Raw genomic sequence first — 24,663 nt, 5'->3', positions numbered from 1 at the left:
CAGCACCCTTCTTTGTCACTATTTCGTCAGCTTTGGGCTAGCACTGGTAGAACAGCAGGTTAAGCCTCTACTTGCAGCGCTGGCATTCCGTATCAGAGCGTCAGCTCGAGTCCCAGCGGCTCTGCTTCCTGATTCTGCTCCCTGCTAATGCCCCCGGGAAGGCAGCAAAAAATGGCCCGAGTACTTGGGCCTTCCAGGCCCCTGGCTTCTGTCTGGCCCAGCTCTGGCCGTTGTGGCCGTTTGAGGAGTGAACTCTCTGTCTTTTCCCATTTCTGTCACTCAGCTTTTCAAATGAATAAATCTCAAACAAAAAAAAGTGTTTCCCCCCTATCTATACCTACATATGTGAGTGGGATCTTTAAAAAATTCATGGGAAGTATATATTATGGAAAAATTATGCATGGATTTAAAAACTTTCGGCAACAAAATACACATCTTTTAATTCCATTTCCCACAAACCTTAAAATTTGAGAGGCAGAGAGACAAAGCTCTTCTATCCACTGGTCAACTCCTCAATGCGCACAATAGCAGGAGCTGTACTCAATCCCAGCCTCCCTCCTGGCCTCCAATGTGGACGGCAGGGATCCAACTACTTGGTATAACTAATGCCTCTCAGATTCTGCATCAGCAGGAAGCCAGAGTCAGGAGCCAGAGCTGTGGGGTGTGGCCATCTTGACTTCCAGGCTACCAGCCTTCTTACCCACTAGATTGTCTTGATAACTGTTGCTTTATAATTTTTTTTAAAGATTTATTTATTTGAAAGTCAGAATTACACAGAGAGAGAAGGAGAGGCAGAGAGAGAGGTCTTCCATCTGCTGGTTCACTCCCCAGTTGGCCACAGTGGCTGGAACTGCGCCAATCCAAAGTTGGCAGCCAAGAGCTTCTCATGCAGGTGCAGGGGCCCAAGGACTTGGGCCATCTTGTACTGTTTTCTCAGGCCATAGCAGAGCGCTGGATTGGAAGTGCAGCAGCTGGGACTCGAACCAGTGCCCTTATGGGATGCTGGCACTGCAGGCAGAGGATTAACCTACTGCACTACAGTGCCAGCCCGTTATCTTTGATTTTTGCTGGGCCCAGAACTCAATTCAGATCTCCCATGTGATGGCAAGGCCTTAACTACTTGAGCATCACCTGCTGCTTCCCAGGGTGCTCATTAGTGGGAAGCAGAAATTGTAAGCAGAGCTGGCACCTGAACCTTGGCACTCCAATGTGGGATGTGGGCATCCCAAGTGGGGTCATAACCAGTATGCCACAACCTGTCCTGACAAGTGCCATCTATTCATTTTATAACTAGAAGTAAAATTTCCATCTTACTGGTGAAAACAGTAATACACCCCAAATAATGGCCAGATCAAAGGCCGAAATCACAATCTTAGAGGGATTTGTTCATCCATGCTCTGAATATATTCTCAAAAATTTTCTGATAGAAAGGGTTGCTGGCTCTCAAGACAAAACTTTTAGTAAGAAGAGTGAAAGGATAAAGTTGTTGCTCATTTACAGACCAGTAAATTACTTGTATACTGATTTTTTTTTCCCTAAGAGATTTGCTTTCATGTTTTTACTTGTCACCACAAGCTCTCATGAACGGTGAGTGTAAGGGGCAAATGTGGAATATAGCTTAAGCACAGTCTTCATGTGTTAGTGAAATCAACCTAAGCATTCCGTCAAAGTTGTGAAGTCAGCAAACTCACGTGTGTGCTACTTGCCCTATTTCCTTCTCTAGAAAAAGTCAAAAAACACTAACACACTGACAATAGACAAATGCTACTTTCAAAGCTTGGCACATATATTAATTTCTCATGTTTCTGGACTTGCTTAAATATTTATAAGGGTCCTGTAGCCAGATACATGTGGAAATCAAAAGCTTGAAAGACACCACTCTTCTAGTACCTGTATATAATCTGAGCTTATTGGTAAAAATATCACAGATCTGGGCCCTCAGAAACTATCAATAAAAAAGGAAAATAGTAGAAGAATATAACAACTGTTCATTTATAACAAGTGTCTCTCCAAAAAGGGTTAAGCTCATGGACCTGAACATATAGATTCTCTATTTTCCCCTGGGCTCACCCTTTATAGACTATTCACAAAGATAAACCTGCCTGTTTCCCATCTCCATGGAGGTACTCTAGTATAATGAAAGATGGAATGTTGACAGAACTGTCATTTACTCTGTGATCTTGGATAAGTATTTAAAAAATCCATGTCAGTTATTCTGAATTACCTGAAAAATGGAGAAAATACCAAAAATATTACATAATTTTTTTTTGACAGGCAGAGTGGACAGTGAGAGAGACAGAAAGGTCTTCCTTTGCCATTGGTTCACCCCCCAATGGCCGCAGCGCGCTGATCCGAAGCCAGGAGCCAGGTGCTAATCCTGGTCTCCCATGCAGGTGCAGGGCCCAAGCACTTGGGCCATCCTCCACTGCATTCCCAGGCCACAGCAGAGAGCTGGACTGGAAGAGGGGCAACTGGGACAGAACCTGGGGTGCCGGTGCTGCAGACAGAGGATTAGCCTAGTGAGCCACGGTGCCGGTAACATTACACAAATTTTAATAATTTAATACAAAGAGCATTTCACATTATAGGTACAAATACTATAAACTTTCGTATTAAAGGCTTGGCACCTAAGAGGATGTATTAATTTCTCGCCTTTCTGCCACTTTCTTTTGCAATTACAAGTCAAATGGTTTAGGAATATAATTTATCTGGGCTTAAAGACTAAACTCAGTAAGAGGTACCCAGATGACTCGCATGTCTGTCAACATCCTGGGCTTGTTTTCTCAATCGCATTTTTGTTCTACTTATTCCATTTCTCCTCGAGCAAAAGCATGAAGGCAAAGTAGGAGTTAAATAATGCTGGCTGTTTTCTTGGCCATGTTAATGTTACATTCTCAGCCACTACCATCTACTCCTTGTCTATTAACATTGTTTGATATAATTTCATCATTACTGTGGATATGTATGGGAATGAGTTCTTGTACATAAAAAAAATATTTGAACAGATTAAAAGGCTTATTTTAATTGAGTCTATGAAAGGAAATGTGTAAGATAAATGGCATGTTTTATGACTTGTTTTCAAATTAACATGAGAAAGTGAAGATTATATATTATATTCATTTATATTTATTATTTTTATTTAATTTTATTTAATTATTTTATTTAATTAATATTTATTATTAATAAATATTATATAACATTATAAATATATAAATATTATATAATATATACTTTTTTTTACAAATATGTCCAGTCTATTTCCAAAAGTTTCTTATAAGCTCATACTTGTTTTTTTTTTTAAAAAGATTTATTTTATTTATTTGAAAGATAGAGTTAAAGAAAGAGGTAGAGACAGAGACAGAAATCTTCCATCCGCTTGTTCACTCCCCAGATGGCGACAATGGCCGGAGCTGCACTGATCCAAAGCCAGGAGCTTCTTCCGGGTCTCCCACAAGGGTGCAGGGACCCAAGCACTTGGGTCATTTTCTGCTGCTTTCCCAGGCACATCAGCAGGGAGTTGGATGGCAAGTGGAGCAGCTGGGACTCGAACTGGTGCCCATATGGGATGTTGGCGCTGCAGGCGGCAGCTTTACTCACTACACCTCAGTGCTGGCCCCACTATGTAAATTTTTTTAAGAATTTGTTTACTGGCATATGAAATGATTATAAATTCACCAGAAATTAAAGATAGGAACATCTTCATGTAAAGACTCCAGAAAATCAATAATCTCAAACTACATGAGAAAGAAATGAAACTAAGTAGGGCAATGTCCCAAATAAATTAACCTAAAAGTTTTATTTATTTTCACTTTATTTGAAGGCAGAGAGGGAAATACACACACACACACACACACACACACACACACACACACTTGCTGGCTCACACTCCATATGCCCAATACAGCTGGGGCTGTGACAGGCCAAAGCCAGGAGCCTGGAATCCAATCTAGGTCTCCCATGTGGGTTGGCAGGGACCCAACCAATACTTAAGCCATCAACTGCTGCCTCCCCAGGGTGCATAAGCAGGAAGCCGGATCAGAAACAGAAGAGCTGGGACTTGAACCAGATACTCCAATACAGGTGCAGGTGTGCCAGGTGACACCTTCACTGCTGCTAAATGCCCACCCAGAACTGACCTAACTGAATCAAATGTCGTATCCTGATGATTTTAGAACTTAGGGTGAAGGTTCTCTCTCCTGCCTGCTAAAAGTCCTAGAAGGTTTCCTTTTGCATCCTTAAAAGGAAAAGCTTGGGGCTGGTGCTGTGGCACAGCGAGTAAGCCACCGCCTGCAGTGCCAGCATCCCATATGGGTGGCGGTTCAAGTCCTGGCTGCTCCTGTTCTGATCCAGTTCTCTGCTGTGGCCTGGGAAAGCAGTAGAAGATGACCCAAGTCTTTGGGCCCCCACACTGGCCTGAGAGACCCAGAAGAAGCTCCCGGCTCCTGGCTTTGGATCGGCGCAGCTCTGGCCGTTGCAGCCAATTGGGGAGCGAACCGAGATAGAAGACCTCTCTCTGCCTCTCTTTCTCTCTGTAACTCTGACTTTCAAATAATTTAATAAATCTTAAAAAAAAAAAAAGGAAAGCTATTGCTGCCAAACTGTATGTTTTTCACACCTAAGAAATAGCTATCTAAACACAAAATAAACAAAGTCCAATTTTGATTTGTAAAAACTCCAGAAACAAAGAATAATTGAAAAAAGTATCATTTTATTTGTACACTTAAAAAGTTGTACATAGAAACTTTTAACAGCTCTGTAAAACTGAAAAGGGAAAAGGGAGGGTATTATCTTTTTTGATTGATCATTAAGGAAGTTAGAGAAATAAAACAAAAACACAGTAAAATGTTTAAAAAAATTAAAGAACATTTTCCAGGTATAAATTTTATAAATACAAAAAAAATTCACAAATTATCTTGAATGCTAAATAAATATCTAGTTAATAAACTCAGACTTAATACCTCCAGCCAGTACTGGTACAGCACTTCAAAGATATAAAATTGGATCCATTCATGTGTAGTGTTGAGAGAATGCGCTCATTAAACAATTCTTAAGACATAAACCCATTTTTCCGTATTGTGCGACAGAAGACTTATCTGTATAGGTAAATCTCTTTTAATACCACAAATTCTAAAAAATCCTCAATGACAAGATAAATCATAGGTGAAAAAATATTTTCCAAGATATCTGGACACATGAATGATCTCAAAATGTACAAAGACCTCTGTAAACCAGTACTGAATCCAGTACAGCTACCAAACTTATTAGATACTGAACAAAACTGTAGCAAAGGAAATCTTTCCTACATTCTCCTGAGTGCTTAACATTGACATTGAGAAAATAGTGCAGGCCACACGTGAACGTGGTCAGTTGTTATTGCTTTATACACGTCTGCTTTAGAGCATGATTTAATGTTCCATTTTCGTGAACGATTTGTTTTTCCTCAAATACATCCTTTAGAAGGATAAAATTAGATTCGCGACTTTTTTGCAGCCGGTGGTGTGCTAACTTGGTCCACATTATTGGGTGTGACATGGAGTCCAAGCTTTTGAGCCTGAATGTGAAAAAATGCTTGAAGCCTAGTTCCAGCTTTTGCTTCACTCGTGTTACGAGGGTTGTACTCAAAGCAGTTTGAAAACATTAACTCAATATCATCAATAAACTCAGCTAGAGAGAAAAAAACAAACCAGATTAGAATAAAAGCACATGAATCACAAATATAACTTTTGTTTGTATCATTTCTTGAAAGCTCACTAAGAAAAGAAGCCCCTTTTTTCTTTAGAAAGAGAATACTCTGAAACAAGGTAGCAGAACTGAGGCCTAAAAGTGTTGAGTATAAACACTTTAAAGCTATTTTATTGACACTACCCAATGCAATTTTAAGATCAGATTCTATAAAATATCTTTAACTCATCCAATTTCAATCCATCTTTCACCTTCATATACACTGACAAGCATTTTAAAAAGGGAATCTCCTGGAATGTTGTCATAGAGCTACATTAACACACATCACTTAAAAACAACAAAAAAATAGCCTCTATCTCTTTAAACAAAAATAAGGAAAATATGTATTACTTACATGCTAACTTATATTCACATTTATTCACTTTTTCACGTATTATGTTTAAGGCAATGGGCTTTTTAATGATGTCATAGTAATCTGGTACCTGTAAAATAATTCAATATCTCTCCATATAAAAATTTATTAGAAATTAGTAGTCAAATAATATAAAAAACAACCTAACATTCACTTCTGAATACTGTTATTCTATTAACATCATGTAATTTTTTTCAATGATGTTGTAGTAGTCTATTTGAGTCTGGCACCTTAGACCACTCAGCCATCCTGATACACTTTTTTTTTTTTTTTTTTTTTTGACAGGCAGAGTAAGAGAGAGAGAGAGAGAGAGACAGAAACAAAGGTATTCCTTTTTTCCGTTGGTTTATCCCCCAAGTGGCCGCTACGGCTGGCGTGCTGCACTGATCCGAAGCCAGGAGCCAGGTGCTTCCTCCTGGTCTCCCATGTGGGTACGGGGCCCAAGGACTTGGGCCATCCTCCACTGCCCTCCTGGGCCACAGCAGAGAGCTGGACTGGAAGAGGAGCAACCAGGACAGAATCCGGCGCCTCGACCTGGACTAGAATCCGGGGTGCTGGCGCCGCAGGCAGAGGATTAGCCTAGTGAGCCACGGTGCCGGCCCAGTAGTCTATTTGATACCATTAAAAATTTACTGTAGGGTGCTGTGGCATAGCGGGTGAGGCTGCTGCCTATAGGGCCGGCATCCCATATAGGCACCGGTTCAAGTCCCGGCTGTTCCACTTCTGATCCAGCTCTCTGCTGTGGCCTGGGAAAGCAATGGAAGATGGCTCAAGTCCTTGGGCCCCTGCACCTGTGTAGGAGACCTGGAGGAAGCTCCCGACTTGTGGATTAGGATCGGCGCAGCTCTGGCCATTGCAGCCAACTGGGGAGTAAACCAGCAGATGGAAGACCTCTCTCTCTCTCTCTCTGCCTCTCTGTAACTCTGCCTTTCAAATAAAATAAATCTTAAAGGAAAAAAAAAACATGGTTTCACTCCTGGTTCTCTTATTTGCTATAGACAGACACATAAATAAAGTTTTCTTTAATGAGTATTACATATATAATTTGCTATTTAGTATTAATTAATCATTGACAGTCCTGCTCTAGAAATCTCAAAGCAGAATTCTGATGATGTCACTTTTTCACTGAGAAACCTTCAATTACATGCTGAAAAATAAGAGCCTCTATAAAACAGACTTGTCTGAGCCTCTCTAACACAACCTCTGCTCCATTCATACTACCTGCCATTCCCTTGTTTCTCACTGGTGGGTGTTGAATTGTTCTGTCTCCACTTCCCAGCACATGACATTCTGCCATACAAATACCAATAATCACTACTTCCTCACCCTTAGTTATGTTAGGTCACTGTTGGTACCTGAGAGGTTGATCTTTTATATCAATGTCTTTATTAAGTGTGATCTCTGGACCAGGGCCATCAGCATCATCTTGTTGGAAATGCCAAGCATCCCAGACCTAGTGAATCAAAATCTTTGGGGTGGGGCTCAGGAAACTATGCTCTTAAAAATTAACTAACTAGGCCGGCGCCGTGGCTCACTAGGCTAATCCTTCGCCTATGGCGCTGGCACACCGGGTTCTAGTCCTGGTCGGGGTGCCAGATTCTGTCCCGGTTGCCCATCTTCCAGGCCAGCTCTCTGCTGTGGCCCAGGAAGGCAGTGGAGGATGGCCCAAGTCCTTGGGCCCTGCACCCCATGGGAGACCAGGATAAGCACCTGGCTCCTGGCTTTGGATCAGCGCGGTGCGCCAGCCGTAGCAGCCAATGGAGGGTGAACCAATGGTAAAGGAAGACCTTTCTCTCTCTCTGTCTACTCTGCCTGTCAAAAAAAAAAAAAAAAAATTAACTAATTAATTTGAAAGAGAATGAGACAGAGCCTGCTCCCATCCACTAGTTCATTCCCTAAATGCTTGGTGCTGGGCCAGGGCCAAAGCCCAGAGCCAGGGACTCAGTTACCTGAGCCATCACAATTGCCTCCCAGGATGTACATTAGCAGGAAACTAGAATCAGCAGTCCAAGCCAGGTATTAAACCAAGGCCCTCTAATATGGGACATGGGCATCTTAGCCAGTGTCCTACCCAGCACAGTAGGCCAAACACCTGCCCCAGAAATCTGTCTTTTAACAAGCCCTCCAAACAATTCTGATGAAAGAGACATTTGAGAATGTTTTATATTAGAATTAATGTTTTATGTATTTATTACTGTTTTATGTAAATTAATGGTACTTAGTTCAAGTAATTCCATTCAGTCACTGCATAAAACACACTGAGGTTATTTTAGCACACTGCCATCATTTGTAGACAATCAGCCACAGAATTAGAGGGAACTGAAGAGACTGCTTTCTGACTCTTATTTTTCTCCCTTCAATACAGGAACCACACTTCCAAGTGGTTTCTTAAAGGAAAGCAGTCAGTACCCAGTGTTTTGAGTACTTCCAAGTTGCCCTGCAGACCAAAGCAGATTACACACACGAGCATATTTTATAAGACATAGTAATGTTATTACCTGGATTTTAGAAACAAGTTTCAGAAAAGGCCAACTGTCATCATGCCGTACCAGTTCCACAACAAGTTGTTCAAAAGCAGACAATTCATGAACTCCTCCGTGTCTGCCAGAACTCCTTCGATTCAGTGTCACAGGAGAGGACTCTGAGTAAATAGTTAAAACACTTTTTTAATAACAAAGCAATATTGGATCACCAGAAGCTAAACTGGACATAAAACACAAACAAAATTCAAAGAAATTTAGGGACTCTAGACACTAAGATTTTTTTTTTTTTTTTTTTTTTTTTTTTTTTTTTACAGGCAGGGTGGACAGTGAGAGAGAGAGACAGAGAGAAAGGTCTTCCTTTTCTGTTGGTTCACCTCCTACTAAGTGGCCGCTGCGGCCGGCGCACTGCGCTGATCTGAAGCCAGGAGCCAGGTGCTTCTGGTCTCCCATGGGGTGCAGGGCCCAAGCACTTGGGCCATTCTCCACTGCACTCCCGGGCCACAGCAGAGAGCTGGCCTGGAAGAGGGGCAACCGGGACAGAATCCGGCGCCCCAACCGGGACTAGAACCTGGTGTGCCGGCGCTGCAGGCGAAGGATTAGCCTAGTGAGCCATGGCGCCGGCCCGAACTTTTTTAAAATCTTAACATATTCCAACTGAATTACACATTCATTGGAAACAGTTTATATAAAGAGCTAATACAAAATAAAAATCTAATATTAAGGTTTTTAAAAAAACATTTTTATTTATCTATTTGAGAAAGAGTTACAGAGAGAAAGGTCTTCCATCCACTGGTTCACTCCTCAAATGGCTGCAATGGCCAGAGCTGGGTAGGTCTGAAGTCAGGAGCCAGAAGCTTCTTCCAGGACTCCCACACAGGTTTAGGGTCCCAAGCACTTGGGCCACCTTCCACTGTTTTTCTAGGCCATCAGCAGAGAGCTGGATCAGAGTGGAGCAGCCGGGATATGACCCGGTGCTCATATGGGATCCAGGCGCTGCAAGCAGAAGCTTAGCCTACTACACCACAGCACAGGCCCATGATCACTTCCTAAAAATACTAGTGACCCCTCCCTCAAAACTAGTATTTTAGATGGGAACCTTATCAGATAACTCCATGTAGCTTGTCTAGATGATGATGAATATATATGTTTTGAGGAAGGAAAGAATGGAAGAAAGTGAAAGTGTTTTATGACCAAACACCTCCATTAAAAACAGAATACTAGAGGCAGGCATTGTGGCATAGTAGGTTAGGCTGTCACTTGGGATGCCCGCTTCCCATACTGGAGTGAAAGGGATGGAGTCTTGCCTCCACTTCCAATCCAGCTTCCTGCTAACGTGCACTCCAGGAGACGGCAGATGATGGCTCAAACACTTGACTCCCTGCCGCCCCCATGGGAGACCCAGGTGGAGTTCCCGGCTCCTGGCTTTGGCCTGGCACAGCCCTGGCTACTGAAGACATTCAGGGAACCAGCAGATGGGCTATTTCTCTCTCGACTGCTATGCCTTTCAAATAAATAGATAAAAATAAATAATAAACTAAACTAAAAACCAGAAGGCTGTTTGGCAAATTTACTCCATTACTCTGTCACAGCAGTGGAAAGACTAGTAATATAGTTCTGTAATTCTCCCAACAGCAGTTCCTTTAATGAATATTATGCTTCAGGTCAGACTGCTCGGATCTTGGTGAATGCCTTTAAAAACGATTCAAAGTACCTCATTATGCAGTATCTCCAAGCTATTCAATTTTCTTAGGTAAGCAAGAGTTCAACTTAGAATTCTTCGTACCTGCAGATTGTCTTTTCCTGCCCCGTCTCTTGGATTCACTATCTTGGAGACAAAGTTTTGAAGCAACATTGAAAGAACTCGACTGTTCACTTGTCTTTGAGGCAATGACTCTTAAGTTAGGGATGCTGGGACTGTTTTCTGGTCTGTTATTAGCACTTTTCCTGTCTCCCCGTCTTCTACGAGGACTCAGCAGTTCCACAAACACATCTGCCTGCAGTGGGCCATGGCTGTTGCGAGTAGAACGACTGGCGATTCTTAAAGATTTAGTCTCTGTAGGTGGAGCAGATTTTACCTTCCTTAGGTTTCTACCGGTAGTTTTAGAATAAAGAGTTGCTTTGGGTGTGCTTTGTTGACTCCTTGAAGGGTATCTTCCAGGATCTTGTCGTTGGCCACGACTTGAGAAAGAAGAGTTAAGTCTCGCTCTTGTTTTAATTGGCAATCTAACTTGTGGTCGTCCTCGTTTCGGTGGGCTATAAATATCATTTGAAAGCACAATTATTGTATAGAATAAAGATACAAATATGACTACTTCTATTCTCCGTGTTTTATTCAGCCAACACATTTTACATAAATTATTTTTCTTATACTTATTTCTTTAAGCTTGGGGACAACAACTTTTCAAAGAAATCTAAAGTGTTCTTTCCTGTGTTTCTGTGAAATACAGAGTATTTAATGTTTTCTTAGAGATCCCAGGACATTACCATGAAAATTAGATTCTATTATGGTAACTTATTTATAATAAATAGAACCAATAAATAGATATAGTCAATCATCCTGAAAAACTTAAGAGTAATAAAGTAATCTTACAATGCAGTTTTTGTGTCTCCTTTTTGCTACAGGAGACAATCACTTTTCATTAACACGGGCACTGAGGTACCCTAATCTACAGTCTCAGTCCATGGCTGTCTCTTAAATGTGTTTTAACCTGGCCGGTGCCACGGCTCACTAGGCTAATCCTCTGCCTAGCGGCGCCGGCACACCGGGTTCTAGTACCGGTCGGGGCGCCGGATTCTGTCCTGGTTGCCCCTCTTCCAGGCCAGCCCTCTGCTGTGGCCAGGGAGTACAGTGGAGGATGGCCCAGGTGCTTGGGCCCTGCACCCCATGGGAGACCAGGAAAAGCACCTGGCTCCTGGCTCCTGCCATCGGATCATCGCGGTGCGCCTGCCGCAGCGCGCTGGCCACGGCGGCCATTGGAGGGTGAACCAACGGCAAAGGAAGACCTTTCTCTCTGTCTCTCTCTCTCACTGTCCACTCTGCCTGTCAAAAAAAAAAAAAAAAAAAAAAGTGTTTTAACCTGTGACTCCTGAACACCAAGCCAAGAATCTCTTTGCTATCTTCTGACTGTGACTATAAATTACAAAACTAGATTTAATTTTTAATTTGTCTTTAATTAAAGGGACAAAACGATCCCATTAATATTTTACATGTCTCCCCAGAACTTCTGGTTTGCCTAGAATATTAGCAAGAATTCTCCAACTTCTTTATTATCTTTGTATTTAACACAGGACAGCCTGTGCAAGCTGCAGGGAAGATGCTCCGTCCAGTTCGCTGGTACTTAAAACACCTTGTTTAAAACAGAGTGGGCAGCTCTGTCTTTACTTATCCCCTTTGGCCCTCTGTACTTTGGTGGTTCTAGGTTGCCCTTGGTTCACATTCACTTTCCTGATCCCAAGAAAAGGAGGTTCAGATGTTTAAAAGGCAAGGTTGGGGGGGCAGCTGGAATAAGAACAATAACTACCCTTGCTGTGGCCACACCTGTGACAGGAAATCCCAAGTGGATATAAATGTTTAATTTACATGTGCCTAGTAGATATCCCTTCATTCTATCACTGAACAAAGGGTCAAAGAAGGGAAGACTGCCCCAGTGCTGCCCCAACAGAAACACTAGGACTCATCAGGTCTGGGTAACACAGTGTGCTATGCAGCAGAGCGCTTGACTGTATGGTGTTACAGAGGTTGTTTCTGGGGCTGACATGGTAGGAGTACAGGATCAAAACACAGTGTACTTCCTGGCTCGTATAACTCTGCCTCTGTAGACGGCCAAGATCACCTATAATCCCATCAGAATATTTTTGAAAAAGCCAAGTGTAACTTCAGGTTGCTTTATTACACATCAGTTTAAAGAAATTATGGACCCTCCCTGTTCCACTTGCATTTGAATAGCCAACAGACTGACTAATTAAGGCTATGGACTCTCACTTTACTGCATGTTAGGACTCACCTGACTTCTTCCTCTTCTTGAGAGTCATCTTCATCTTGTTCTACCTCATACTCTTCCTCCTCACTTTGACCCTCTTCATCATCATCATCAACTTCATCATCCTCACCTTCCATACTGTCTTCCACTTCTTCATCACTTTCCAAGGATGGTCTCTGTCTAGAGGAGAGCCTTCTAGAACGCTGCTTTGGTCGACATTCTGGACAAAACCAATCTCCTTCAGGCACAGTCTGAAAAACAAATCAGGTAAATGGTCATTAATCATTAATCATTTACTACTCAAAATCTCAATGTCTCCATTTTACTCTGAGAAGAAGAAAAAAATACCTTGAGCTTTGGTCGAACACAGTAGGTGTGATGACCCCGATCACAGCCATCACAAAGTACCATGTTCTCAGCATCACCTTTCTTTCGGCATATCTTGCAACGAGCATTCAGTATAGACTTAGACCATATCACACTACGATCCAAGGTGGACAAGTGCAGAAAGATTTGGGACAGGCTAGCAGAGGAAAGGAGAGACTCTCTCCAGCGGTCCAGGACGGTTTTATAAGAACGTCCACTGTCACTGGCATCTTAAATGAAAAAGGAAAATGATTAAAGTTGCAAGGCAAACTTAGATATCTCCTTGAACTATTTTCTTGGAAGGTTAAATAGATAAGATTTTGAATTTCTTTTCCCAATAGTTAACAAAAAGACCATGCTGATTAAAAAAAAATCCATGTTCAAGAAAATATTTGCTGAGCTCCATTTTGTTTATGACATAAGGAATTATTTAAACCCATAAATCAAACCTTGGGGATTTCTATAATAAAAAGGGAAAAATAACTTAAGCAATGTGTTCTCAATCCAGTTTTTCTATCAAGTCTTGATCCACTTTAGAAAACTGGCTAAAAGTGATTACAAGTAAGTTACGATTCATTTGAGTCAAGTATGTCACTTACTCATTTTCAGACTGAAGATATGATTGTCCCTTCATTTAAATATCAAACATGTGTGAGTTTTAGGGTTGTTGATAATATTCTGAAATTAGATAGTGGTGATGTACAATAGTATACAATACTAAGAACCACTATATTGTATATTTTAGGAATTATTTTCAAATTGAGGTAAATAAAACATTGTTAATATTTCCCAAAAGTAACTTTTACCACTAATATATTTTTTTAAATTTTTTGACAGGCAGAGTGGACAGTGAGAGAGAGAGACAGAGAGAAAGGTCTTCCCTTGCCATTGGTTCACCCTCCAATGGCCTCCGCGGCTGGCGTGCTGCGGCCGGCGCACCGCGCTGATCCGATGGCAGGAGCCAGGTGCTTTTCCTGGTCTCCCAAGGGGTTCAGGGCCCAAGGACTTGGACCATCCTCCACTGCACTCCCTGGCCACAGCAGAGAGCTGGCCTGGAAGAGGGGCAACCAGGACAGAATCCGGCGCCCCGACCGGGACTAGAACCCGGTGTGCCGGTGCCGCAAGGCGGAGGATTAGCCTAGTGAGCCACGGCGCCGCCTACCACTAATATTTTTAAAGTTTTTATTTTCATTTTATTTGAAAGGCAGAGACAGAGACAGAGACATAGACCTATCTTCCACCCAATGGTTCACTCTCTCTCTTTCTTTCTCCCCCTGCCTGTAACGTCCAGGACTGAGTCAGGACTCTGGAACTCAATCTGGGTTTCTCATATGGGTGGCAGCTGTCACATGCTGCCTTCCCAGTGTGCATTAGCACGAAGCTGGGTTGGAAGCAGAGTAGCTGAGACACGAACGAGACAATCTGAAATGGGCTGCAGGCATCCCCGATGGTGAGTCAACTCCTGTACCAAATGCCTGCTCCAGCACTAATATTTATGTAGAAATATTTGAACCTTTGTTATTCATGGCACCATGGGTAAAGAATGATGAGTCATTTGACAACATACTATTAACTTATAGTCAGCCTATCATTTTACACTGGGCATGTGATTCCCATTTCTATCTTTACTACTGCCACCACTTTCGTTTTCCTGAGAAACATTTCCTTACTTTTCACGGGCCTACCACATCATGTCAAAATTCTGCAGGGTATGTAAGGCTCTATACATGCTCTGGCCCTGTAATGCCACATTTCATGTTCTTATCATCCAGTAAAACCTCCTGGGCAGTAGCATAAAGGTTAAGAGAATGGGGGCTCTGGAGCTGGTCTGATTTGAGGTGTTACTCAATCCCTCTGTCTCAGGTTTCTCAAGAGTAATGTGTATAGAGGCCAGTGCTGTGGTGTAGCAGACAAAAGCCACCGCCTGCAGTGCCAGCAATCCCATATAGTTGCTGGTTCAAGTCCCAGCTGCTCCACTTCTGATCCAGCTCTCTGTTATGGCCTGGGAAAGTAGTAGAAGATGGCCCAAGTGCTTAGGCCCCTGTGCCTACGTGGGATACCTGGAATAAGCTCCAGGCTTTGGATTGGCCCAGCTCTGGCCATTGAGGCCATTTGGGGAATGAACCAACTGATGGAAGACCTCTCTCTCTCTTTCTCCCCCTGCCTCTGCCTCTCTGTAACTCCACCTTTCAAATAAATAAACAAATCTAACAGAACAAAGAAAAAGTTGTCTTAAAAAAATGAGTAATGTTTTTATGTACATAAGGGCAGTTGGGACTATTAATTGAGATAATACACAAAAGACATGTAAGAAGTACCTGTCAGAGTATATGCTATTACTGCTGTTATTATTGCTGCTTTAAACTGTGTCTGTTACAGACAGCACTAAAAGGAATTAGTACACTAGGAGTCAACACTATAAACCAACAGATCTTTCAAACAGTTGGTGACCCCAAGCTTCCACTTGACCATTTGGTTGGTGGAGGGAGACAGGACATGAAATCCAGGGTCTACCCAAGGTCCTTCTTTAAAAGCTAGAACCCCAAAATGCTACCCTTCAAGAGTCAGGGTGGAGAAAGATGCCACACAGAAAGAAAGGGGTTGCAAGAAAATCTACCTTGAGAATCTGTAACTACAGGCAAAGCCACGGACAGGTTTAGAACCTGAAACAAAACACAGGCTAAGGTTTTAAAGTGCTGTGGGGAAAGTAGTGACCGCGAGTGAATGGCAGAAATAAGCACAAATCTTGTAAATTTTCTCTGAAAAAAATATCCACAGAGCAAATTCTGAGGAATGAGAGTTAATAATCAAAACTCACAAGGCATATGGGGCAAAATAAACTGAGAGTGGGCAGAACTCAACTTACAGGGACTTCATTTATTAAAGCTAGACATAGAATATAAAATAATTATGTTTCAGGGCTGGCTTTGTGGCACACTGGGTTAAACTGCTGTCTGCAGGGTTGGCATTCCCTACAGCTGCCAGTTCAAGTCCTTGCTGTTCCAATTCTGATCCAGCTCCTGATTAATGCACCTGGGAAAGCAGTGGAGGATGGCTCAAGTGTTTGAGCTCCTGCCACACCCGTGGGAGATCAAGGATGAAGCTTCTTGCTCCTGGCTTTGGCCTGGTCAATGCGGCCATTTCAGGAGTAAACCAGTAGATGGAGGCCGGCACCGCAGCTCACTAGGCTAATCCTCCGCCTGTGGCGCAAGCACCCCAGGTTCTAGCCCTGGTCAGGGTGCCAGATTCTGTCCTGGTTGCTTCTCTTCCAGTCCAGCTCTCTGCTGTGTCCCGGGAGTGCAGTGGAGGATGGCCCAAGTGCTTGGGCCCTGCACCCGCATGGGAGACCAGGAGAAGCACCTGACTCCTGGCTTCAGACTGGCGCAGTGCGCCGGCCGTAGCGGCCATTTGGGGGGTGAACCAACTGAAGGAAGACGTTTCTCTCTTTCTCTTTTCTCTCTCTCACTGTCTAACTCTGCCTGTCAAAAACAAAAACAAAACAAAAACAAAAACACACACACACACAGACAAAAACCCAGTAGATGGAAGATCTCTGTCTCTCCTTCTCTGTCTGTAACTCTGCATTTTGAATAAAATAAATCTTTAAAGAACTGAAAAGAACTTTAAAATTAATTGGGGATGATAACTCAATAGAACCACCACTGTTGTCTCCCAAGGGCTGGAGTTAGGAGCCTGACCCAAGAACTGGACCCAGGCACTTTGATAAGGGATAAAGGTATTCTAATTGGCATTTTAACTGCTAGGCTAAATGCCAACTATGAATTTTATTTTTAAAATCCAGTCTATAATTTTTAATTGGAGAGGACAGTCTATTTAAATGCATCTGATTTATTTCTTTTCTCTCATCTTGTACTTTCTGCCTGTTATTTTATATAAGGCTTCATGAAAAGTTCTGGCCTGAGCAGGACCTTCAAGGGAAGAGGCAGCTAGAAGTGCTAATTACAAGTTAATGCAGAGGGGCTGGCACGGGGCTGCAGCATGTTAAGTCCTCGTCTGTGACATCAGCATCCATAAACAAATCTTAAAAAAAAATTAAAAAAAATTATGGAGAAATCTTTCTGGATAAATCAGAGCATTCTTATTGGTAATGGCAAGAAACATGGTTGCAGAGGACAATGTGGAACAGAGGACAAATTACAAAGAGCTTTTGGAATCCTGGAAGTCAGTTTGAATGTTTTTTAACTCAAGTTGGTAAAACACTATAACGCTATGGGTGCTTTTTTTTTTTTTTTTTTTAAGATTTTGCTTATTTGAAAGGCAGAGTTGCAGAGGAAAAGGAGGAGAGAGAGAAAGAGAGAGATCTTCCACCTGATGGTTCAGTCCCTCACTCCCCAAATGTCAACGGCCTGGAGCTGGGCCAGACTGAAACCAGGAGCCTGAAACTCCATCCAGGTCTCCCACGTGGGTGGAAGGGGCCCACACACTTAAGTCATCTTCTGCTGCTTTCCCAAGTGCATCAGCAGGGAGCTGGACTGGAAGTGGAGCAGCAGGACTCAAACTCACATGGGATGCTGGAGTCCCAGGCTTAACCCATTGTGTCACAATGTGGCCATACACTATGGTGTTTTTTTTTTTTTTTTTTAAAGATTTATTTATTTATTTGAAAGTCAGAGTTACACACAGAGAGGAGAGGCAGAGAAAGAGATCTTCCATCTGATGGTTCACTCCCCAGATGGCAGCAACGGACAGAGCTGTGCCGATCTGAAGCCAGGAGCCTCTTCCTGGTCTCCCACGTGGGTGCAGGGGCCCAAGGACTTGGGCCATCTTCTACTGCTTTCCCAGGCCATAGGAGATAGCTGGACAGGTAATGGAGCAGCTGGGATTCGAACTGGTGCCCATATGGGATGCCGGCGTTTCAGGCCAGGCTGTTAACCCATTGTGCCACAGTGCCAGCCCCGCACTATGGTTTTGATCTAAGAGGTGTTTTCGGAAGACTAAACTAATGGAACTCAAGGCTCAATTCTTTTAAAATGTAAAATGTAAAATGTAAAAGTAATTCTTTTAAATGTAAACTTGCAATCCAGCTCTCTGTTACGGCCTGGGAAAGCAGAAGATGGCCCAGGTCCTTGGGCCCCTGAACCCAGAGGGAGACCTGGAAGAGGCTCCTGGCTCTTGGCTTCGGATTGGTGCAGCTCTGGCCGTTGTGGCCTTTAGGGAATGAGCCAGCGGATGGAAGACCTTTCTCTCTCTCTCTCTCTCTCTCTCTCTACCTCTGCCTCTCTGTAGCTCTGCCTTTCAAATAAATAAAATATTAAAAAATATATATATATACGCAACTGATTCACTTTTTCTGTTGTTTCCTTTTTTTAAAACTTGCTTCTTTGCCAGGTAATACAACTGTCAAAGCCAGGAAATGTCCTCCTTCTATCTTCTATTATGTCAGCACAAATAAACTGTTCAAGAAATGACTGATTAAAATGACTTTACTAATGGGCCGGTGCCGTGGCTCACTTGGTTAATCCTCTGCCTGAGGCGCCGGTATTCTATATAGGCACTTGGTTCTAGTTCTGGTTGCTCCTCTTCCAGTCCAGCTCTCTGTTGTGGCCCGGAAAGGCAGTGGAGGATGGCCCAAGTGCTTGGGCCCTGCACCCGCATGGGAGACCAGGAGAAGCACCTGGCTCCTGCCTTTGGATCTGCTCAGTGCCGGCCGTGGCAGCCATTTGGGGAGTGAACCAACGGAAGGAAGACCTTTCTCTCTGTCTCTCTCTCTCTGTCTATAACTCTTCCTGTCAAATAAATAAAAAAAAAATGATTTTACTAATATAAAATGCTGGTGTAGTCACATGATCAACTCTTACAGTTGGAAATGTCATTCTGCTCAACAGCTGCCCCACAGGAATCCCTGTGACACACCGTACAGGCCTCTCTGGGTGCCCTAGGTTCTCTCTGAGCCAGTAAAAGGGAAACAATGCTGTGAATAAGTGCTTTTTCAAATAAGTAAATGGAAGTTCTATTGTTGGTCATTCTTTTCAGTAACAGCTCAAGATGCCAAGATTGACCAATGTCAGTTTTCTAAGAGTGTATGCCAATCTAAGAGTTTGATTAGCTGAGGTATGAAATGTAGAGAGGAATACATTAAGATTTTGTTTCATAAGTTTGGTCAAGACAATTTTGATTTCAAAATATTAAATTTACGTTTTCCTTCAAAAACTAAATGCATATCAGTATTCAACAATATAAAAAGATAAATCTTTACAAATATGAAATAAAATCTCTTTAAAAAGTTAAAAATTTACCATCTCTCACACTAGATTGATATTCCTCATTTTCTTGTCCTTTTTATATCTGCCTTTTGATCTTTATTAATTTCTGTTACCTAATTTCAAATTAATATAGTTGGAAATTTGTTTTCATAATTTAAGGGTTTTTTAACTAACCATAAGCATGATCTAATAAATGATGAAATTATCAAGTTAATGAAAAGTGATCCCTGTTAAATATAAGAGTGGGAATAAGAGAGGGAGGAGATGTACAGTTTGGGAACATGCTCAATTGGACTTGCCCCAAATGGGGGAGTTAGAAATGTGCCAGGGGATTCCAATACAATCCCATCAAGATTGCATGTACCAATGCCATCTCACCAGTCCAAGTGATCACGTTCAGTTCACAATTGATCACACTGATAGGTCTAAGAGTCAAAGGGATCACACAAACAAGACTAGTGTCTGCGAATACTAACTGATAGAATAAAAAAGGGAGAGAACGATCCAACATGGGCAGTGAGATACATAGCAGACTCAGAATGGCAGATGTCCTAAACAGCATTCTGGCCTCAGAATCAGCCCTTAAGGCATTCAGATCTGGCTGAAGAGCCCATGAGAGTATTTTAGGCATGGAAAGCCAAGACACTCTGGCAAAAAAAAAAAAAAAAAAAAAAAAAAGGACCTAAATGAAAGATCTCTGCGAGTCGATCCCAGTAGAAAGAACGGGCCATCGAGGAGGGGGCAGGCTCCCAATCCGGTTCCATCCGGTTCTCCCACCGCCCCCTCCGCGGGTCCCAGCAGCTCGGGCGGCGGGAGGAGTGGAGAGGCAGCGGCCAGGCAGCCCAGCTCCGCGAAGGCTATCGGCCTGCCGCGGCCCGCAGGCACCCGGCACGTGCCCTCCGCGCCGCCAGGATGCCCAAGAGGAAGGTCAGCTCTGCCGAGGGGGCGGCCAAGGAGGAGCCCAAGAGGAGGTCGGCGCGCTTGTCGGCGAAGCTGGCCCCTGCGAAGGTGGAAGCGAAGCCCAAGAAGGCCGCCGGGAAGGATAAGTCATCAGACAAGAAAGTGCAAGCAAAGGGGAAGAGAGGAGCAAAGGGAAAACAGGCCGAGGTGGCTAACCAAGAAGCTAAAGAAGACCTGCCTGCAGAAAACGGAGAAACGAAAAACGAGGAGAGTCCAGCCTCTGATGAAGCAGAAGAGAAAGAAGCCAAGTCCGATTAATACCATACACCATGTGTTATCAGTGGTCCCTGTCTCCCTTCTTGTACAATCCAGAGGAATATTTTTATCAACTATTTTGTAAATGCAAGTTTTTTAGTAGCTCTAGAAACATTTTTAAGAAGGAGGGAAGCCTACCTCATCCCATTTTTTAAGTGTAAATGATTTTTTTTAAGAGGTGAAATCATTTGCTGGTTGTTTATTTTTTTGGTACAACCAGAAAATAGTGGCATATTGAATTCTGGGAGGCTTTGACTGTCTTGGGTGTCAGCTTAACATTCCATAGGTGGGGGTGGTTTTTATATCCTACAGTACAGCGCATACTAAATGGCAATTTGGAGTCTTAATTGTGCATTTAATCTGTCTTGACTATTTTCAGTTACTTCTCCCATGTTTTGTAGAATTGTTTCCTACAGAAAACCACTCCTTGTTCTGTCAGAACCATGTGCACTCTGTAACATCTTCAGTTGTGGTAGTCCAGTTTTCCTAATGATTTTGTTAATGTGCCGTGAAAGATTGAAAATTTGAGTGTCGTGTATATGCTATTATATTGTGAATGGGTGGGATTTATGTAACAGCAGTATTTGAAGATACTTGTACTTGATAGCCTCTTAAGGAAGAGTTGCCTCCAAATTTGAAGCTGGAAAGTCACTGGAATAACTTTTAAAAAAAGAATGACAATTCATGGCTTTTTAGATTTTTGGTACGTATGTTAAGAATTGTGTACAAATTAAAATGTGTGTGCTGATTCTCAACACCAATAAAATCTCAATTATGGGAAAAAAAAAAAAAAAAGAATGGACCATCAAAGAAGGAGGTACCTTTCTCTGAAGGGAGGAGAGAACTTTCACTTTGACTATGACCTTGTCTAAATAAGATCAAAGTCAGCGAACTCAAGAGGCTTCCATAGCCTTGGAAACTCATGACTAGAGCCTAGGGAGATTTTTGACACCATAAACAAGAGTGTCAAATTGTTAAGTCAACAACAGGAGTCACTGTGTACTTACTCCTCATGTGGGATCTGTCCTTAATGTGTTGTCCAATGTGAATTAATGCTATAACTAGTACTCAAACAGTATTTTACACTTTATGTTCTGTGTGGGTGCAAACTGATGATATCTTTACTTAATACATACTAAATCGATCTTCTGTATATAAAGATAATTGAAAATGAATCGATGTGAATGGAATGGGAGAGGGAGCAGGAGATGGGAGGGGTGAGGGTGGGAGGGAAGCTAAGGGGGGGGGGAAGCCACTGTAATCCATAAACTATACTTTGGAAATTATATTTACTAAATAAAAGTTTAAAAAAAAAAGAAATTATCAAGTTAAATAAGTTCACATATCTTACCTAAAACTATTCATCAAAATGCTTATCATCTCTAACTCAGAAAAGCTTAGTTTTATCAATGTGGTTAATCACTAGAATAAAAGGGACATATTAGTGAAAGTGGAACATGAGTAGAATTCTTGTTTATTACTTGCTTCTTCTTTTTTGCTGTTTTTCAGAAGATTTATTCATTTATTTTTAAAGGCAGCATTACAGAGAGGCAGAGGCAGAGAGAGAGGTTCACTGGTTCACTCCCTAAATGGCTGCAATGGCCAGAGCTGTTCTGATCCAAAGCCAGTAGCCTGGAGCTTCTTCCAGGTCTCTCATGTAGGTGCAGGGGCCCAAGGACTTGAGCCATCTTCTACTGCTTTCCCAGGCCATAACAGAGAACTGGATCAGAAGTGGAGCAGCTGGGACTCAAACATGAGCACTACCCATGTACTGCAGGCAGCGAATTTACCCACTACACCACAGTGCTGGCCCCTCTTACTTGTTTTTTCAAGAAACCAAAATATTTTATGTAAAACTGGGAAAATTCCTACTATGGCTAATTTGCTATGCTGAAATGTAATCAGGTGAACAGAAATTTCATGTGTATTCTACCCCAAATATTCATTAAGTAGAACTTAATTTTCTCTTCCAGATTAATATTCTTGATTACCTTGCTTCAGATATTTAGACCATCTTGACCTCCTGAGTCCCATTCAAAACAGACCTTTCAAAGGTTTAAAAATACAATAAGGAGCTGCAGCTATCATTTTTTTTTATATTAACTTCCTATGGAACAGCAACAGAAGGCATCACTGATCTTATTAATGACCATCAAAGTTAGACAAGTTGAAGTTTTCTCATCTTAAGATCCTAAATTAAAATTCTTTTGTATGTTTCATGGTAAAATGAATATTCTAAACCTACTATATACAAAAACCATCATAAGGAACATTGTGGTTCATATATAACTTTCCTATAGGTACAAGTTGCAACAATTCCTAATGGTAAGTTTTTCTTTTTCTAAATATTCATAAGATGTACAGATATGATTTTTCCCTCTTGAACTTATAAACAACTTTAACCGATAGTAATTTCAGAAGTAGAAAAATAATCAGAATTGTGTTTTATCCCATACCTCTTCTAGAATCACAGGATTAGTCAGTAGTAGCAATATCTTCCATTTCTAAGAGCTGTGTGATTTACAAATAACTTTATATTCTAACAAATAATTGAATATTCACATGTGATTATAAGAAATACAAAGAGATCCTCTGTATATGTAATTGGATTTAAGCAAAGAAAATACTAAGATATATTAAAGACTAGAAAATAAGAGTGATACAGCAAATATAGGCTTGGGTTTTTTGGCACTGTGATTATACATATTTTATTTCTCACAACTGCTATCTTCAAAGTGATAAGTGAGTCATTAAGCTCATGGTAGAACTTAGCTTATAAAAACAGTTTACTAGCTACAAACTCTTCATTTTAAAAATAGACATTTTGGGGGCTGGTGCTGTGGTGCAGTGGATTAATGCCCTGGCCTGAAGTGCCGGTATCCCATATGGGCACCGGTTCAAGACCCGGCTGCTCCACTTCCAATCCAGCTCTCTGCTACGGCCTGGGAAAGCAGTAGAAGATGGCCCAAGTCCTTGGGCCCCTGCACCCACATGGGAAACCTGGAGGAAACCCCTGGCTCCTGACTTCAGATCTGTGCAGCTCCAGCCGTTGCGGCCAACTGGCAAGTGAACCATTGGATAGAAGACCTCTTTTTCTCTGCCTCTCCTCTATGTAACTCTGACTTTCAAATAAATAAATGAATCTTTAAAAGAAAAAATAAACCTTTTGGGGCCAGTGTTGTCATGCAGCGGGTTAAGCTGCTGCTTGCAATGCTGGCATCCCAATTAGAGTGCTGGTTTGAGTCCTGGGCTGCTCTGCTTCTGATTTAGCTCCCAGCTAGTGTGCTTGGGAAGGCAGTGAAAGATGGCCTAAGTATTTGAGTTCCTGCTACTCATGTGGGAGACATGAATAGAGTTCTGGCTCCTGGTTCCCATTTGCTAGTTCACTCCCTGAATGCCTGCAACAGCCAGGGCTGGGCCAGGTCAAGGCCAGAAGTCAGGAACTCCATCTGGATTGGGCTACCATCTGCGTGCTGTCTCCCAGGCACATTAATAAGAAGCTGGATTGGAAGCAGAGGAGACACCACTCACACCAGCACTCCAAAATGGGATGTGAGAAAGTGGTGGCTTAACCAGCTGTGGCACACCACCACTGCCCCACCCCCTGTCTCCCCTTTATTTTTCTTTTGATAAACTTTTCACTGAAGAAAAGCTGAAAGAAATAGGGTAAGAATATTCGTTTAAAAGAGTAATATCTGGAGTGAATTAGACAAATGGTGTTTAGCATTACTTTAAAACTCACCTGAAAGAATTCACCTTTTAAAACTGAAAACATAATCACAAGTTTTTCAGATTATTCTATCAATTTCATTATGTCAGCCACTAAAGTTCTATTAACAGACAACTTACTAGTCATTTAAAAGGTAACTAACATTTTGAAATAGAAATACATCCTTACCAAGTGGAGCTTTGAGAAAACGCCGTTCAATGCCCTGTTCTATTTGAAAGAGCGCTATGGCCAGATAATGAACCACCTTGCTCACCGGCTGTGGTGTACTTGTGTTAGTTGAGGCAGTACTTGGAGTTTCTGTTTTTATACCTAAAAGTCTACAGTGAAAACAATCAAGAGTTTATGGTGCTTAAAAACAGTGTTAAGGTTAAAAAAAAAACAAAAAACAAAAAAACCCAGACACTAAAAATGTCAGCCCACTAATTTGTTCAACTGCTTTTTCTACCTGTGTGAGAAATAGTTTTCTTAACCTCAGATCTGTGGTAAACTCCCAGGGAGGATTAATTCAATTAGACGTACAGAAGAACAAATACTGGAGTTAGAGAAGGCATGTGGGAAAGATTCTGGAGGG

The 24,663-nt window shown here is 42.1% G+C and overlaps 1 protein-coding gene and 1 pseudogene across 7 annotated transcripts in view; one reads left to right on the top strand and one right to left on the bottom strand.

The window, feature by feature from the left end:
- Positions 1-4,688: 4,688 nt before the first annotated feature.
- BAZ1A (bromodomain adjacent to zinc finger domain 1A) overlaps positions 4,689-24,663 on the bottom strand; it is a 101,998-nt gene continuing 82,023 nt past the window's right edge. For 5 of the 7 annotated variants that reach the window (XM_051822160.2, XM_051822162.2, XM_017348259.3 and 2 more), the window contains 7 exons: positions 24,261-24,409; positions 12,906-13,153; positions 12,582-12,808; positions 10,361-10,830; positions 8,593-8,735; positions 6,077-6,164; positions 4,689-5,664 (listed from right to left, as the gene is read on the bottom strand). In XM_051822160.2, the coding sequence (XP_051678120.2) occupies positions 5,468-5,664; positions 6,077-6,164; positions 8,593-8,735; positions 10,361-10,830; positions 12,582-12,808; positions 12,906-13,153; positions 24,261-24,409 (1,522 nt within the window). In that variant the 3' untranslated portion in view covers positions 4,689-5,467. The remainder of the gene's footprint in view (positions 5,665-6,076; positions 6,165-8,592; positions 8,736-10,360; positions 10,831-12,581; positions 12,809-12,905; positions 13,154-24,260; positions 24,410-24,663) is intronic. The other 2 variants (XR_011380761.1, XR_011380762.1) reach the window with 1 other exon arrangement.
- On the top strand, positions 20,045-20,502 carry LOC100355395 (non-histone chromosomal protein HMG-14 pseudogene; annotated as a pseudogene).

Source organism: Oryctolagus cuniculus, chromosome 12, assembly GCF_964237555.1.
Source record: "Oryctolagus cuniculus chromosome 12, mOryCun1.1, whole genome shotgun sequence".
Taxonomy (NCBI): domain Eukaryota; kingdom Metazoa; phylum Chordata; class Mammalia; order Lagomorpha; family Leporidae; genus Oryctolagus; species Oryctolagus cuniculus.
Note: the sequence above shows the minus strand (reverse complement) of the source record. Positions and strands in the feature narration are given on the sequence as shown.